General features: G+C 38.1%; 1 protein-coding gene across 1 annotated transcript in view; it reads right to left on the reverse strand.

Annotated features, from left to right (window-relative positions):
- The window catches only part of GFRAL (GDNF family receptor alpha like), an 84,562-nt gene that overhangs the window by 41,496 nt on the left and 29,032 nt on the right, over positions 1–14,034 (reverse strand). Inside the window, exons 7-8 of the mRNA XM_010375134.2 lie at positions 2,102–2,155; positions 672–1,002 (exon numbers count right to left, since the gene is read on the reverse strand). Coding sequence (XP_010373436.1) covers positions 672–1,002; positions 2,102–2,155 — 385 coding nt within the window. The remainder of the gene's footprint in view (positions 1–671; positions 1,003–2,101; positions 2,156–14,034) is intronic.

Raw genomic sequence — 14,034 nt, forward strand, 5'->3', positions numbered from 1 at the left:
TTACATATGGTTTGCAATACTGACTGATTTGTGGAGTGGCTTCAGTCTGTGTACCCATGGCTCTGAAAACAAAGTGAATGAGAAGTACCAAGGAGAACTGCCTCCTTGGGAACTCCAGGTAGCTCATGGCTTTTGGGACTGAACAGTATTAAACGTCTGACATTGTGAAAAGACACAAATGTGTGTGGACCTGGTTATCTCTGACCTTGCACCACTCATATGAGTATTTAAGCTACCTTCTTCTTCCTGATCTCCAGTCTAAGACAGAAATAATTTATTTCAAAGTTTGAAGAGTCTCCTTGCCAAAATAATAAATTTGTAACAGCCTTATACAATTAAACAAAAAAAATTAAAAGGCTGATATATAAATCAGGTCTATTAACTAATTCATTAGACTAACTTGAATACATAATTTTTATAATACTATTTCATGGCTACCATATTTTGACATGCTGATTTTTTATTTCAAAAATCTATTCTGCATTTGAATTTCAAAGACGATACTGCACATGTACCACAGATTCAAAAAACTATGAATTGTCTGGCTTTATTTACACCATGTTGGATGATGGTGGGAACTCTAGCTAATGTAATGAGATCAAGTGTTAGGACTGGACTGTAACAAATAAGGTGCCGAAATAAGAAAGTAATGTATGAGTGTTTTTACCCACCTGCATAATTCATCATTTTGGCAGCTGCGAATTACATTGAGGCAAGTAGGGGGTGGAACCATGCTCAGTGCACATGGCTTGCTGTGAAGAGCTTCTTTGGACTGCTGACAAGGTATATCAGATTGAGAACAGTCACAAAAAGCCAACATCTGGGCAATGTTAAAAGGTATATTTTGATAGAAGAACCGTATGGCTGCTTGGCAGTGTTTCACATCACACGGATTTCCATTTGCTGAGCAAGCTTTAAGGTAAGAGGCCAACTGTGCATTACAGACCACATCCCCTACACATGCCTCTGCCACTTCCAAACAGGACCACATCCCTTTGAATCCTGAAAGCAATGATATGCCCAGGTCGTGGAAAAGTAAACACAAAGCTGTACATACAGAATCTGTAAAACACTGTGAGAAGTCTATGAGCAAAATACAATGATATACCAATGTCCTATTTTGGGCAAACATTACATCTTTTAGAGTAAGTATGAATTTACTGAGACCTAAAGAGTAGACTTATTGGAATCATCTTTCATCTATACAGGATACACATTGTTATCTAGAGTGATGGGAAGTGTGCAGGGCCAAAATTGAGCTGAAGGAAAAATCTCCCAGTCCAGGGTTTTCAAATGCAAACAATAAATCTTCAGAAATTGCATTTGAACTATACAGCTTATGATTAGCTCATTGGCTCAAGGCAAAATGATTCTTCTTCTGCTTCACGTTTTTGTGAGGGGAATCTTGAATAAAGGTTCCACATAGTTATTCTAGCATACGTAAATGTTTATATTCCGACAGAAACACAATTATACACAAAAACAGTTGGTGCCAAATAACTTATATGATCACAAATATCCATGAAATGTAATCAATATCTACTATTTGGGTTTTTGTTTGTTTGATTTTTGAGACAGGTCTTGTTGTATAGTGGCGTGATCCCAGCTCACGCAACCTCCATCTCCTGGGCTCAAGTGATTCTCCTGCCTCAGCCTCCCAATGAGCTGGGATCACAGCCTCATGTCCCCATGCCCAGCTAAGTTTTGATTTTTGTTTTTGTTTTGTTTTTGCAAAGACAGGGTTTTGCCATGTTGTCCAGGTCGGTCTCAAACTCCTGGGCTCAAATGATCCACCTACCTCAGTCTCCCAAAGTGCTGGGACTACAGGTGTGAGCCACTGCGCCCAACCTGGTATTTGGTTTTAATTATTAAATATTTCTCAGCACATGTACAAATTGATAATGGAGGAGCAAAGTAGTTGCTCCAATAGATCACTAGCAAAAGAAATGAAATGACTTGGTTGCATTTTATTATATTAGAACTGTTAAACAACATAATTTATTTTGTATTGGCCTATCTTTAGGAAGCCTGGTAACTACCTTTTAAATTATATTATCAGGTATTTGCAATGTAGATCAAAATCATAACTTATCAACATTACCATGATCGGAATGTGTAGTTAGATTCCATTTGAATTTATCCTCTTTCATGTTATCTAGAAGGAAAACAAAGAAACTATTTCATTATTGAACAATTTTCTGAATTTCCTAGGAAAATGTGAGCCACATTTATAAATGAGTAAAGTCCACATATATTCAAGCAAAAGTACATACAATGTTATGTAACATGTATTTAGTCCTTGATATTCAAAATTAATGTGGTATAGATGAAGAAAATAAGCCTCTGAAATATCATTCAAGTGAGCTAAACAGCCCTGCTTTGAGAATTCAGTTACTTGAAGACTTAAATAAATGCTAGTGATAGACTGCATGCATGGAGTAAACAAACACTGGGCGCTGACTGGGGGAGAAAAAAAAAAGAAAAAACAGAAGGAATATTTTCTGAACATCACCTCCCACCACCGTCCAGTATAGAAACCCTTCTCAGTAGGGTCTTCATTAATTTGAAATGCAATTTTAAACTCAGTTTCACCTCTGATTATCTTATCCTTCAAGAGTTCTTAGAAATTATAATTATACTATTGAAAAATCTCATTAATGAAAATGAATGTTCATCTGATTCCAAAATCTTTAAAGGAACATTGGTTGGTTCCCTACTATGTACCAGGTGACAAACTGAGGATGTACATCTGCAGTCCCTGTCATCGAGCATCCCACAGCCTAGAAAGAAATACAGACGTACAAAACAAAGCCAAAATAAACTAAAAGGAGCATTAATGTATCCATAATGTGGCAGGGGAATCAGATGATAGGATTTTCATTTTGAAATGAAAATTATCATTTTTTCATTGGATATTAAGATATTAACTTTGGCCGGGCGCAGTGGCTCAAGCCTGTAATCCCAGCACTTTGGGAGGCCGAGACGGGCGGATCACGATCGTGGTCAGGAGATCGAGACCATCCTGGCTAATACGGTGAAACCCCGTCTCTACTAAAAAATACAAAAAACTAGCCGGGCGAGGTGGCGGGCGCCTGTAGTCCCAGCTACTCGGGAGGCTGAGGCAGGAGAATGGCGTAAACCCGGGAGGCGGAGCTTGCAGTGAGCTGAGATCCGGCCACTGCACTCCAGCCTGGGCGACAGAGCGAGACTCCGTCTCAAAAAAAAAAAAAAAAAAAAAAAGATATTAACTTTTGTTATGGCATTAATGCCCCTTCATGATTCAGTATGTCCTAATATGAGCTGTTTGTTCATATTTCCTGCCTTCTAGTCTAGTGCATATATAAGATGGTACTATCACAGGAAGCTTACTTCTACCCTCAGGTGTGTCACGGCTTTCCAGACTCCTTATATTGTCCAAGCTATTCTCACTGTGTATTGTTTTCGTTTTTTTAATTGATCAAGTCTCAGCTTCAGAACCACTCTTCCTCTTGATCCCACCCATCATCCCGCCTCTCTGAGGAAGATCTGAAGGTTCCAACTTCTGTGCTACTATTCAATATCTAATAAAATCCCAATAAACAGATCCCAGGGAGTCATCTAGTTTTTGTAACAGGTACAAAAATCTAGGCTGGACATTCTTTTACGGATGAACACCTCTGCATTGGGACTGATTGGTAAGGCTGTGCCACTGACAAAAATATATTCAAGAAACTACTGTGTAGACATAAACAAACAGCAGCTTCACTCACTGTTATTAACTGAATGTTTTTCCCATTACCTCTAAATTCATATTTTGGAGCCGTAATCTCCCTGTGCAGTTGTGGAGTGATGGTGTCTTTAGGTTAAATGAGGTCATAAGAGTGGGGCCCTGATCAAATAGGACTAGTGTCCATATCAGAAAACTTCAGGGAGGTAGCTGTCTATCTCCCCTGGAGTACTCACTGAGGAAAGGTCCTGAGAACACAGGGAGAAGGTGGCTGGCTATCTACAAGCTAGTAAAAGAGGAGTCCTAGCCAGGAACAGATCCTAGGGCCCTTTATCTGAGATTTTTCATACTCCAGAACTGGGGGAAAATATAATTTTTGCTTTTTAAGCCACCCAGCCTGTACTACTTTGTTATGGCAGGCAGAGCAGTCTAATTTACTTACCAGATGAGTACTTGTTATCAACACAACAAAACAGTTATTTTTAGTGTCTGAAAATAAAGTGCTTCTTAGAAGGTATTATAATACTTATACATTAAATGCTAATTTTATATGAAATTAACATTTATACATTAAATATAAAGCTATCATTTACACACACACACACACACACTCATACATTTTTTCCCAGAGGGTATTTTAAACAGTGGCTTTTACTGAAAGACAAGTTGAAGGTCAATATGTTTTAGAAACAAATAAAAGTATTCACCAACAAGACCTACATGTGAGTTATAAAATCCTATACAATTCATCAGAAAATACCCAACAATCCCTAAAATATGCTATAATATCTAATGTTAGAATCAGAAGTACTTCCATGTATCTTCTTTTTCTTAACATAGTATCAGAAACCAAACTCTTGTAAATATTTTGATTTATATTTTATAATCTGATGAACATGCTTACAATAAACTAGTAGACAAACATGTTTCTATAAAATGACTTGTTGAATTAAATGCAACTGATATTTCTTTTTTAGGGAGTATGTGGCAACATTTAAAGCAAAGGCAAAAGCAAAAGAAGATCCTCAGAGGAGACTGAGAAGAGAATCACCCATGGAAGCAAGAAGAAAAACAGAAGAATGTAATATCTGGGAGCCTAGCTTTTCTCTAGCCTCATTTCCCTGTAGCTCTTGCTAATGAATGCTGCCCATTCATTCTATATATGGGAAATATAGAACATACCACGATATCATTAGAATGTGTTTATATCTACTTTTCCAGCTTTGTAGCTTCCAAAATATTAATTACTCATCCTTATAGAACATTTCTCCTTCTTTGAATTTTATGCTATCTGGTTGTGCCTCCCTCTTTTCTCTTGTCAAATATTACCCTCAAAGTCTTGCCCTGACATTCAACATTGACTCAGGTACTGTCTCAATATTCTCCTTCACCGACACTCCAACTGCGCCACACCAATGATCAACTTCTAGACCTGACATTGACATGAAGTTCTCTCTCTTTCAATTGCAAATATTAATTATCTTACTGGCTTCCAAAGCTTCACATTCTTGATTACTTCAAGTGCATATATACCTCTGGAACTTTCGTCTTTTTATTCACTCCCAATCTTAGCATCATCTCCTGGATTCATAGACTCTTTCCAGCCCAGATCACTCACCCTAATAAAGGAACAGTTTCTTGTTATTGTCCTTACTTCTTTTACTTTCTAGTGATTCTTTATAAAACTCCAACCCTATAAAATTTTAGTGTGTGGCTTTTCTGCTCATTTATGCTGTTTTTTTTATCTCAGAGAAAAGTCACACTATCATCCTAACTAGTATCCCAACAAATTAAAAAAATAATTACCAGCAATTTTTCTTCTAATGTGTACAATTTCAGATGTCACCAGACATTATGCATTTACATCAAGCTGCATATCATACCATTTCCTTCATCATCCTCATAAGATGACCTTGACTCATATGTTAGCAGAGGCTTCAACTGGGAATCCCTTTATGCTGGAGGACAATGCATGTGGGATCCATGAGATCAGGGACTGTATCTTATTATCTTACATTTCTACTCAATATTATTCAATAAATATATTTGAATAAATATTGAATGAATATTATTCACCATTAACCCTGCATAATCAATTGTATCACCCTTTCTAAATCATTCTCATTCTCATACAGAACTTTTTTTTCCATCTTATGGGGAAAAAAGCCCTCTTTTTACCTCACTTATTTATCCAAGCACTGCCCTATTTCCTGTCTTCTTTACAACAATCTTTCAAAGTGCAGTCTGTATTTTCTGGCTCCAATTCCTCTCTTCCTATCCCCTTATGTACTCTCCAAACTCCACCTCTCATCCTGCCACTGTGCTTACCATGCCACAGATACTGTTCTTATCCAGCTCATTCATAACCGCCACATTGGCAAATGCAATAGCTGATTTCTGATTCTGAAGTCTCTAGCAAATCATTTGATCTTCTTAAACTTTCACCCTTCCTTGAAACTCTTTCTTCGTTTTTCTTTTGGATGCAATACTTTCCTAATTTGCTCTTTCTGGCAGCTCCTTATCGTTTTTCATTGCTGATTCCTTCCTCTTCTCTCATACTAGTAAATGTTGAAGTATCTCATAGACTAGTCCATGGACCTCATTCATTTCCTCTTTTATTGACCCACTGGTATCAAAATATATCCAGAATCTGTTATCATCTCACCCTGCTACCACTTTGGTCCAAGACACCATTAATTTCATTGTTAATCTCAACCTAAAACAAGGTCCTGATTGAATTCATCTTAGTCGTCAAGGAAGGCTGGAACCTCATTCATTTGAGCATCCTGTATACAAATTTCTTCAAACATTCCCAAATTTGAATGCAGTCTACTTTAGAGGAATCACTGCATTAACAATTCCACAAAGTAATTTCTTTCAGGCTTTTTCTTAATACTGCACACATTTGGCCTTCATCAAGGGTCTTTGATTGTTCTGTTTCTCTCTCACAGATTTTCCTAATATTCTCTTACAACAAAGTAAAATGTTCAAATTCCTGACAGACATGTGCTGCTATTACAGTCACTCTTTACTTCAGCTATTAATGGTGTATCTTTCTGATGGAACCATTGTGTGATATTTGTGAAGTCAAATCTGAGGACAGGGCTGACTCTTCTACAAAGAGAGTAAGGTTGACTAAAAATTAAATAAATGAATTTACTTATGATTTTTTAATGTTTTCAAAAGTGTGCAGACATATTTTTATAAATATTCCAATATGTTATTTTTCAAAAACCATTTAAAGTTATTTCAAGAGAGCTATTACAAATGATCTTGCATTTTTAAAAACTGACATGTAAAACACTACAGTTTATAGAACCACATGTTAATGTTCAATTTCTTTTAGTGATATTTTTCTTCATCACTTTTGTTTTTTCATTTCATTTGATGAGGCTTTTTATATATTCTCCAGAGTTTACACATAAATATTTTATGAATGGACATGATTTAAATGGTCAAAATATGTTTCATTAATGAAAAACACTGACATTGTATATTTACTAATCATTTGCTAAGTGTCAGGCATTATGCTAGGTGCTTTAGCATATTTGTAAAAAGAAATAACAAAGCTGATTTTCTTGAGAATAGAAAAGTGCATGTCTGTGGACATTCTCTGGAGAATATTTTGGGAATGCAAAGCAGGGAGAGAAAATCATTTTATTGAAGTAATGATTAGAAGGTTCGTGGAGGATGCTGCAGTTGACATAGAGAGAATGGTAAGATTTAAATTATCATGTTCTTTCTCATATTTAAATTATTTTCTTTATAATTCTTTATCATGAATTATAATAAATCAGCTGAATGCTTTCTGTAAACATAAAAACCAATGTCAAGTCCTTTATGAAGTCCTTCAGGAATATTTAGGCCTTCTCCTTTAGGTCTTGTCCATATGAAACTTTCATTGAGTACAAGGTTTTTGTATGACTGATTCATCAATATTTCCACATAGCAGTATTTAATAAATTTCTACCATGGAAAAAATAGGTTTAGTATGTAAACTGATTTCAATTTAACTGCTCTAAATATATATAGTTCTGTTGATATACAATATTTTCTCAAAATTTGATATGCTAAAAATAGCTATTAAGGCTGTTAAGTTCAGATGTTTCAGATGTCCTACCATCTTGAAAAACTCAATACATATTTTAATAAGCATTTCAGCATGCTCACATTTCAGCCTACTTAATCTAAAACTAGTAATGTCTACTAATTAGCAAATTAATGCCATTATCAGGCCCTATCTTATTTGACTTTTCAGCATGTTGACAATTTTCTTCATGTACTCTCTTTCATTGACTTCAAAAATTCCACTCTCTGTAGCTTCTTTTCCTGTATTTAAAAAACTTCTTGATTTCTTCAACTAGATCATAAAATTCTTCTGAAAATATCTTTCTCCTCCCTTTGTGTTTTTCCCAGGCAGTCTAACTCTCCTTTATGTTTTTTATCTACTCATAAACCTCTGTATCTCTGTTTTAGATTTCTCTCCTCAAGATGTCTGCTTCCCAGTGCCAGTTTGATGAGACATGTTCCTTTACATTTTCAGACTATTTTTTTATCACTGCAAACTTAGAAAAAATAATACCAACATTCCTAACCCGAATATTCTAAAGCATAACTCAGATGAAATGTTTTCAGAATACAACTCATCACTTTCATCCCCAGTCCTGTACAATTTTTCATTTATTGGCTCAATGTACAGCAATCCCCTTGGTTCCAAGCCAGCCACCTAGAAATTATGCTTAATACATTTTAAACTCCTTATATCCAACTGGTCACCAATTCCTATTGATTATTATTCATAAATATGCCTTAAGTATATATTTTATTGTAATTCTCAGGACCAGCGGCTTAGTTCAGGCATGCATTACTTCTCTCTCAAATTATTTTGATGGCTTTTTAACTGATATTCTTGACCTGCGTCTTTCTCTGCCCCCCATTCCATCCTCTCTAAGTTACTGCCTGTGATATCTTATGAGAAACTGATGGTACATTCCTCTATTTAAAATATATAATAGCTCCTCATAACAACGGTTTAAAGTCTAATCTCTTTAGAAAGATATGTAAGCTCAGCTTTCCTCCTTTTCATAAATATCTGGTTTCTTTCCAGTGTTATGAAATACTTTTCCATTCTATTATCCAGCTTAGCAAGGGAATTCTTGCTCCCCAAATGCTCCCCACTTCATTCTATTTCTTTTGCTTAAAACATCCATTTTGTTTTGTCTCCCTAATGAAACCAACTTACCCTAAAAGGCCCAAGTCTGACAACTCTGTGAAGTTTTCTGAGTCACCATTATTTTTTACTCTATGGCTTCCAGTACTTTGTCTGTGCATGTGTGTATGTGTGTATCCTTATCATGTGTATAGCATGTATCACATTGTACAGGTGATATTTGGCAATTATTATTTTAATTAAGAATTGAGATAATACAAAATATGTTATGTGATGATACTGAAATGAAACTAGAAATCAATAATGAAGATATCTGAGAAATCTCAGATATTAGGAAATTAAACAACCTTCTGTCTGGGCGCGGTGGCTCATGCCTGTTATCCCAGCACTTTGGAAGGCCAATGCTGGCAGATCACCTGAGGTCAGGAGTTCAAGACCAGCCTGGACAACATGGCAAAACCATGTCTCTACTAAAAATACAAGTATCAGCCAGGTGTGGTGGCATGCATCTGTAATCCCAGCTACTCAGGGGGCTGAGGCAGTGGAATAGCTTGAACATAGGGGAAGGAGGTTGCAGTGAGCCGAGATCACTCCAGTGCACTCCAGCCTGGGTGACAGAGAGAGACTCTGCCTCAAAATACTATAATAATAATAATAAAATAAATCATAACAAAGAGGAAGTCACAAAGGAGAAATATTTTGATATAAACATAAATTAAAACAACGTATCAAAATGTGTGGCTATAGCTGAATCAGTACTTGGAAGGAAATGTATTAAATGCTTATATGAGGAAAGAAAATCTCAAATCAGTGGTTCAAGGTTTTATGTTAGGAAGTAAGAAAATGGGGAACACCTTAAAATCAAATCAGACATACACATAAAGAAACAATGAATAGTAAAACTGAAAGGACACAAATTATACAAATTATCCATATCTAAGCATAAAAAGGACATCACTGCAGGTACTACAGACATTAAAAAGGACAATTAGGAAATACTAGAAGCAACTTTGTAGAGAGATAGAAACCAAAAAGCAACAGTAAACTGAAAACTTTAAGGATAAAAATCCAACATAAATTCAGCAAATGGAAGATACAAACTACCAAAGGTCACTCATGAAGAAACAGATAACAAGAATAGTCTTACAAGAAGTTAACACATGGAATTTATATTTTCAAACCTTTTTAATGAAGCATGGCCCAGATATCTTTACTGGTTAATGAAATCAATCATTTAAGGAAGGAATAACATCAATTATTTTTGTGCTTTTCCAGAATACTGGAGAGGAGGAAATACTTCCCAATTGATTTTACAAGGCCAGCATTAACTTAGATACCAAACCAGACAAAGACATTATAAGAAAACAAATCGGGGGCGGAGCAAGATGGCCGAATAGGAACAACTCCAGTCTCCAACTCCCAGCGCGAGCGACACAGAAGACCGGTGATTTCTGCATTTTCAACTGAGGTACTGGGGTCATCTCACTAGGGAGTGCCGGACAATCGGTGCTGGTCAGCTGCTGCAGCCTGACCAGCGAGAGCTGAAGCAGGGCGAGGCATCGCCTCACCTGGAAGCGCAAGGGGGAAGGGGATCCGTTTTCCTAGCCAGGGGAACTGAGAGACACAACACCTGGAAAATCGGGTAACTCCCACCCCAATACTGCGCTGTAAGCATACAGGCATTCCAGGAGAATATATCCCACACCTGGCCGGGAGGGTCCCACGCCCACGAAGCCTCCCTCACTGCTGACACAGCAGTCTGCCGCGATCTATCCGCAAGGCAGCAGCGAGGCTGGGGGAGGGGCGCCCGCCATTGCTGAGGCTTAAGTAGGTAAACAAAGCCGCTGGGAAGCTCGAACTGGGTGGAGCTCACAGCAGCTCAAGGAAGCCTGCCTGTCTCTGTAGTCTCCACCTCTGGGGACAGCGCACAGCTGAAGACCAACAGGGGAAGTAGCGGGAGCCGGTGCAGACGCGAACGACTCTGTCTGACAGCTTTGGGGAGAGCCGCGGATCTCCCAACGCGGAGGTTGAGATCTGAGAACGGACAGACTGCCTGCTCAGGTGTGTCCCTGACCCCTGAGTAGCCTAGCTGGGAGAAATCCCCCACTAGGGGCAGTCTGACACCCCACACCTCACAGGGTGGAGTACACCCCTGAGAGGACACTTCCAAAGGAAGAATCAGACAGGTACACTCGCTGTTCAGCAATATTCTATCTTCGGCAACCTCTGCTGCTGATACCCAGGCAAACAGGGTCTGGAGTGGACCTCAAGCAATCTCCAACAGACCAACAGAGAGTCCTTCTGACTCTCAGAAGGAAAACTATCAAACAGGAAGGACACCTATACCAAAACCCCATCAGTTCGTCACCACCATCAAAGACCAGAGACAGATAAAACCACAAAGATGGGGAAGAAGCAGGGCAGAAAAGCTGGAAATTCAAAAAATAAGAGCGCATCTCCCCCTGCAAAGGAGCGCAGCCCATCACCAGCAACGGATCAAAGCTGGTCAGAGAATGACTTGGACGAGAGGAGAGAAGAAGGCTTCAGTCCATCAAACTTATCAGAGCTAAAGGAGGAATTACGTACCCAGCGCAAAGAAACTAAAAATCTTGAAAAAAGAGTGGAAGAATTGACAGCTAGACTCATTAATGCAGAGAAGATCATAAACGAAATGACAGAGATGAAAACCATGACACGAGAAATACGTGACAAATGCACAAGCTTCAGTAACCGACTCGATCAACTGGAAGAAAGAGTATCAGCGATTGAAGATCAAATGAATGAAATGAAGCGAGAAGAGAAACCAAAAGAAAAAAGAAGAAAAAGAAATGAGCAAAACCTGCAAGAAGTATGGGATTACGTAAAAAGACCAAATCTACGTCTGATTGGGGTGCCTGAAAGTGAGGGGGAAAATGGAACCAAGTTGGAAAACACTCTTCAGGATATCATCCAGGAGAACTTCCCCAACCTAGTAGGGCAGGCCAACATTCAAATTCAGGAAATACAGAGAACGCCACAAAGATACTCCTCCAGAAGAGCAACTCCAAGACACATAATTGCCAGATTCACCAAAGTTGAAATGAAGGAAAAAATCTTAAGGGCAGCCAGAGAGAAAGGTCGGGTCACCCACAAAGGGAAGCCCATCAGACTAACAGCAGATCTCTCGGCAGAAACTCTACAAGCCAGAAGAGAGTGGGGGCCAATATTCAACGTTCTTAAAGAAAAGAATTTTCAACCCAGAATTTCATATCCAGCCAAACTAAGTTTCATAAGTGAAGGAGAAATAAAATCCTTTACAGATAAGCAAATGCTTAGAGATTTTGTCACCACCAGGCCTGCCTTACAAGAGACCCTGAAGGAAGCCCTAAACATGGAAAGGAACAACCGGTACCAGCCATCGCAAAAACTTGGCAAAATGTAAAGACCATCGAGGCTAGGAAGAAACTGCATCAACTAACGAGCAAAATAACCAGTTAATATCATAATGACAGGATCAAGTTCACACATAACAATATTAACCTTAAATGTTAATGGACTAAATGCTCCAATTAAAAGACACAGACTGGCAAACTGGATAAAGAGTCAAGACCCATCAGTCTGCTGTATTCAGGAGACCCATCTCACATGCAGAGACATACATAGGCTCAAAATAAAGGGATGGAGGAAGATCTACCAAGCAAATGGAGAACAAAAAAAAGCAGGGGTTGCAATCCTAGTCTCTGATAAAACAGACTTTAAACCATCAAAGATCAAAAGAGACAAAGAAGGCCATTACATAATGGTAAAGGGATCAATTCAACAGGAAGAGCTAACTCTCCTAAATATATATGCACCCAATACAGGAGCACCCAGATTCATAAAGCAAGTCCTTAGAGACTTACAAAGAGACTTAGACTCCCATACAATAATAATGGGGGACTTCAACACTCCGCTGTCAACATTAGACAGATCAACGAGACAGAAAGTTAACAAGGATATCCAGGAATTGAACTCATCTCTGCACCAAGCGGACCTAATAGACATCTATAGAACTCTCCACCCCAAATCAACAGAATATACATTCTTCTCAGCACCACATCGCACTTATTCCAAAATTGACCACATAATTGGAAGTAAAGTACTCCTCAGCAAATATAAAAGAACAGAAATTATAACAAACTGTCTCTCAGACCACAGTGCAATCAAACTAGAACTCAGGACTAAGAAACTCAATCAAAACCGCTCAACTACATGGAAACTGAACAACCTGCTCCTGAATGACTACTGGGTACATAACGAAATGAAAGCGGAAATAAAGATGTTCTTTGAAACCAATGAGAACAAAGATACAACATACCAGAATCTCTGGGACACATTTAAAGCAGTGTGTAGAGGGAAATTTATAGCACTAAATGCCCACAAGAGAAAGCAGGAAAGATCTAAAATTGACACTCTAACATCACAATTAAAAGAACTAGAGAGGCAAGAGCAATCACATTCAAAAGCTAGCAGAAGGCAAGAAATAACTAAGATCAGAGCAGAACTGAAGGAGATAGAGACACAAAAAACCCTCCAAAAAATCAATGAATCCAGGAGTTGGTTTTTTGAAAAGATCAACAAAATTGACAGAACGCTAGCAAGGCTAATAAAGAAAAAAAGAGAGAGGAATCAAATAGATGCAATAAAAAATGATAAAGGGGATATCACCACTGACCCCACAGAAATACAAACTACCATCAGAGAATACTATAAACGCCTCTACGCAAATCAACTAGAAAATCTAGAAGAAATGGATAATTTCCTGGACACTTACACTCTCCCAAGGCTAAACCAGGAAGAAGTTGAATCCCTGAATAGACCAATAGCAGGCTCTGAAATTGAGGCAACAATTAATAGCCTACCCACCAAAAAAAGTCCAGGACCAGATGGATTCACAGCTGAATTCTACCAGAGGTACAAGGAGGAGCTGGTACCATTCCTTCTGAAACTATTCCAATCAATAGAAAAAGAGGGAATCCTCCCTAACTCATTTTATGAGGCCAACATCATCCTGATACCAAAGCCTGGCAGAGACACAACAAAAAAAGAGAATTTTAGACCAATATCCCTGATGAACATTGATGCAAAAATCCTCAATAAAATACTGGCAAACCGGATTCAGCAGCACATCAAAAAGCTT

Source organism: Rhinopithecus roxellana, chromosome 4 (genome assembly GCF_007565055.1).
Source record: "Rhinopithecus roxellana isolate Shanxi Qingling chromosome 4, ASM756505v1, whole genome shotgun sequence".
NCBI lineage: Eukaryota > Metazoa > Chordata > Mammalia > Primates > Cercopithecidae > Rhinopithecus > Rhinopithecus roxellana.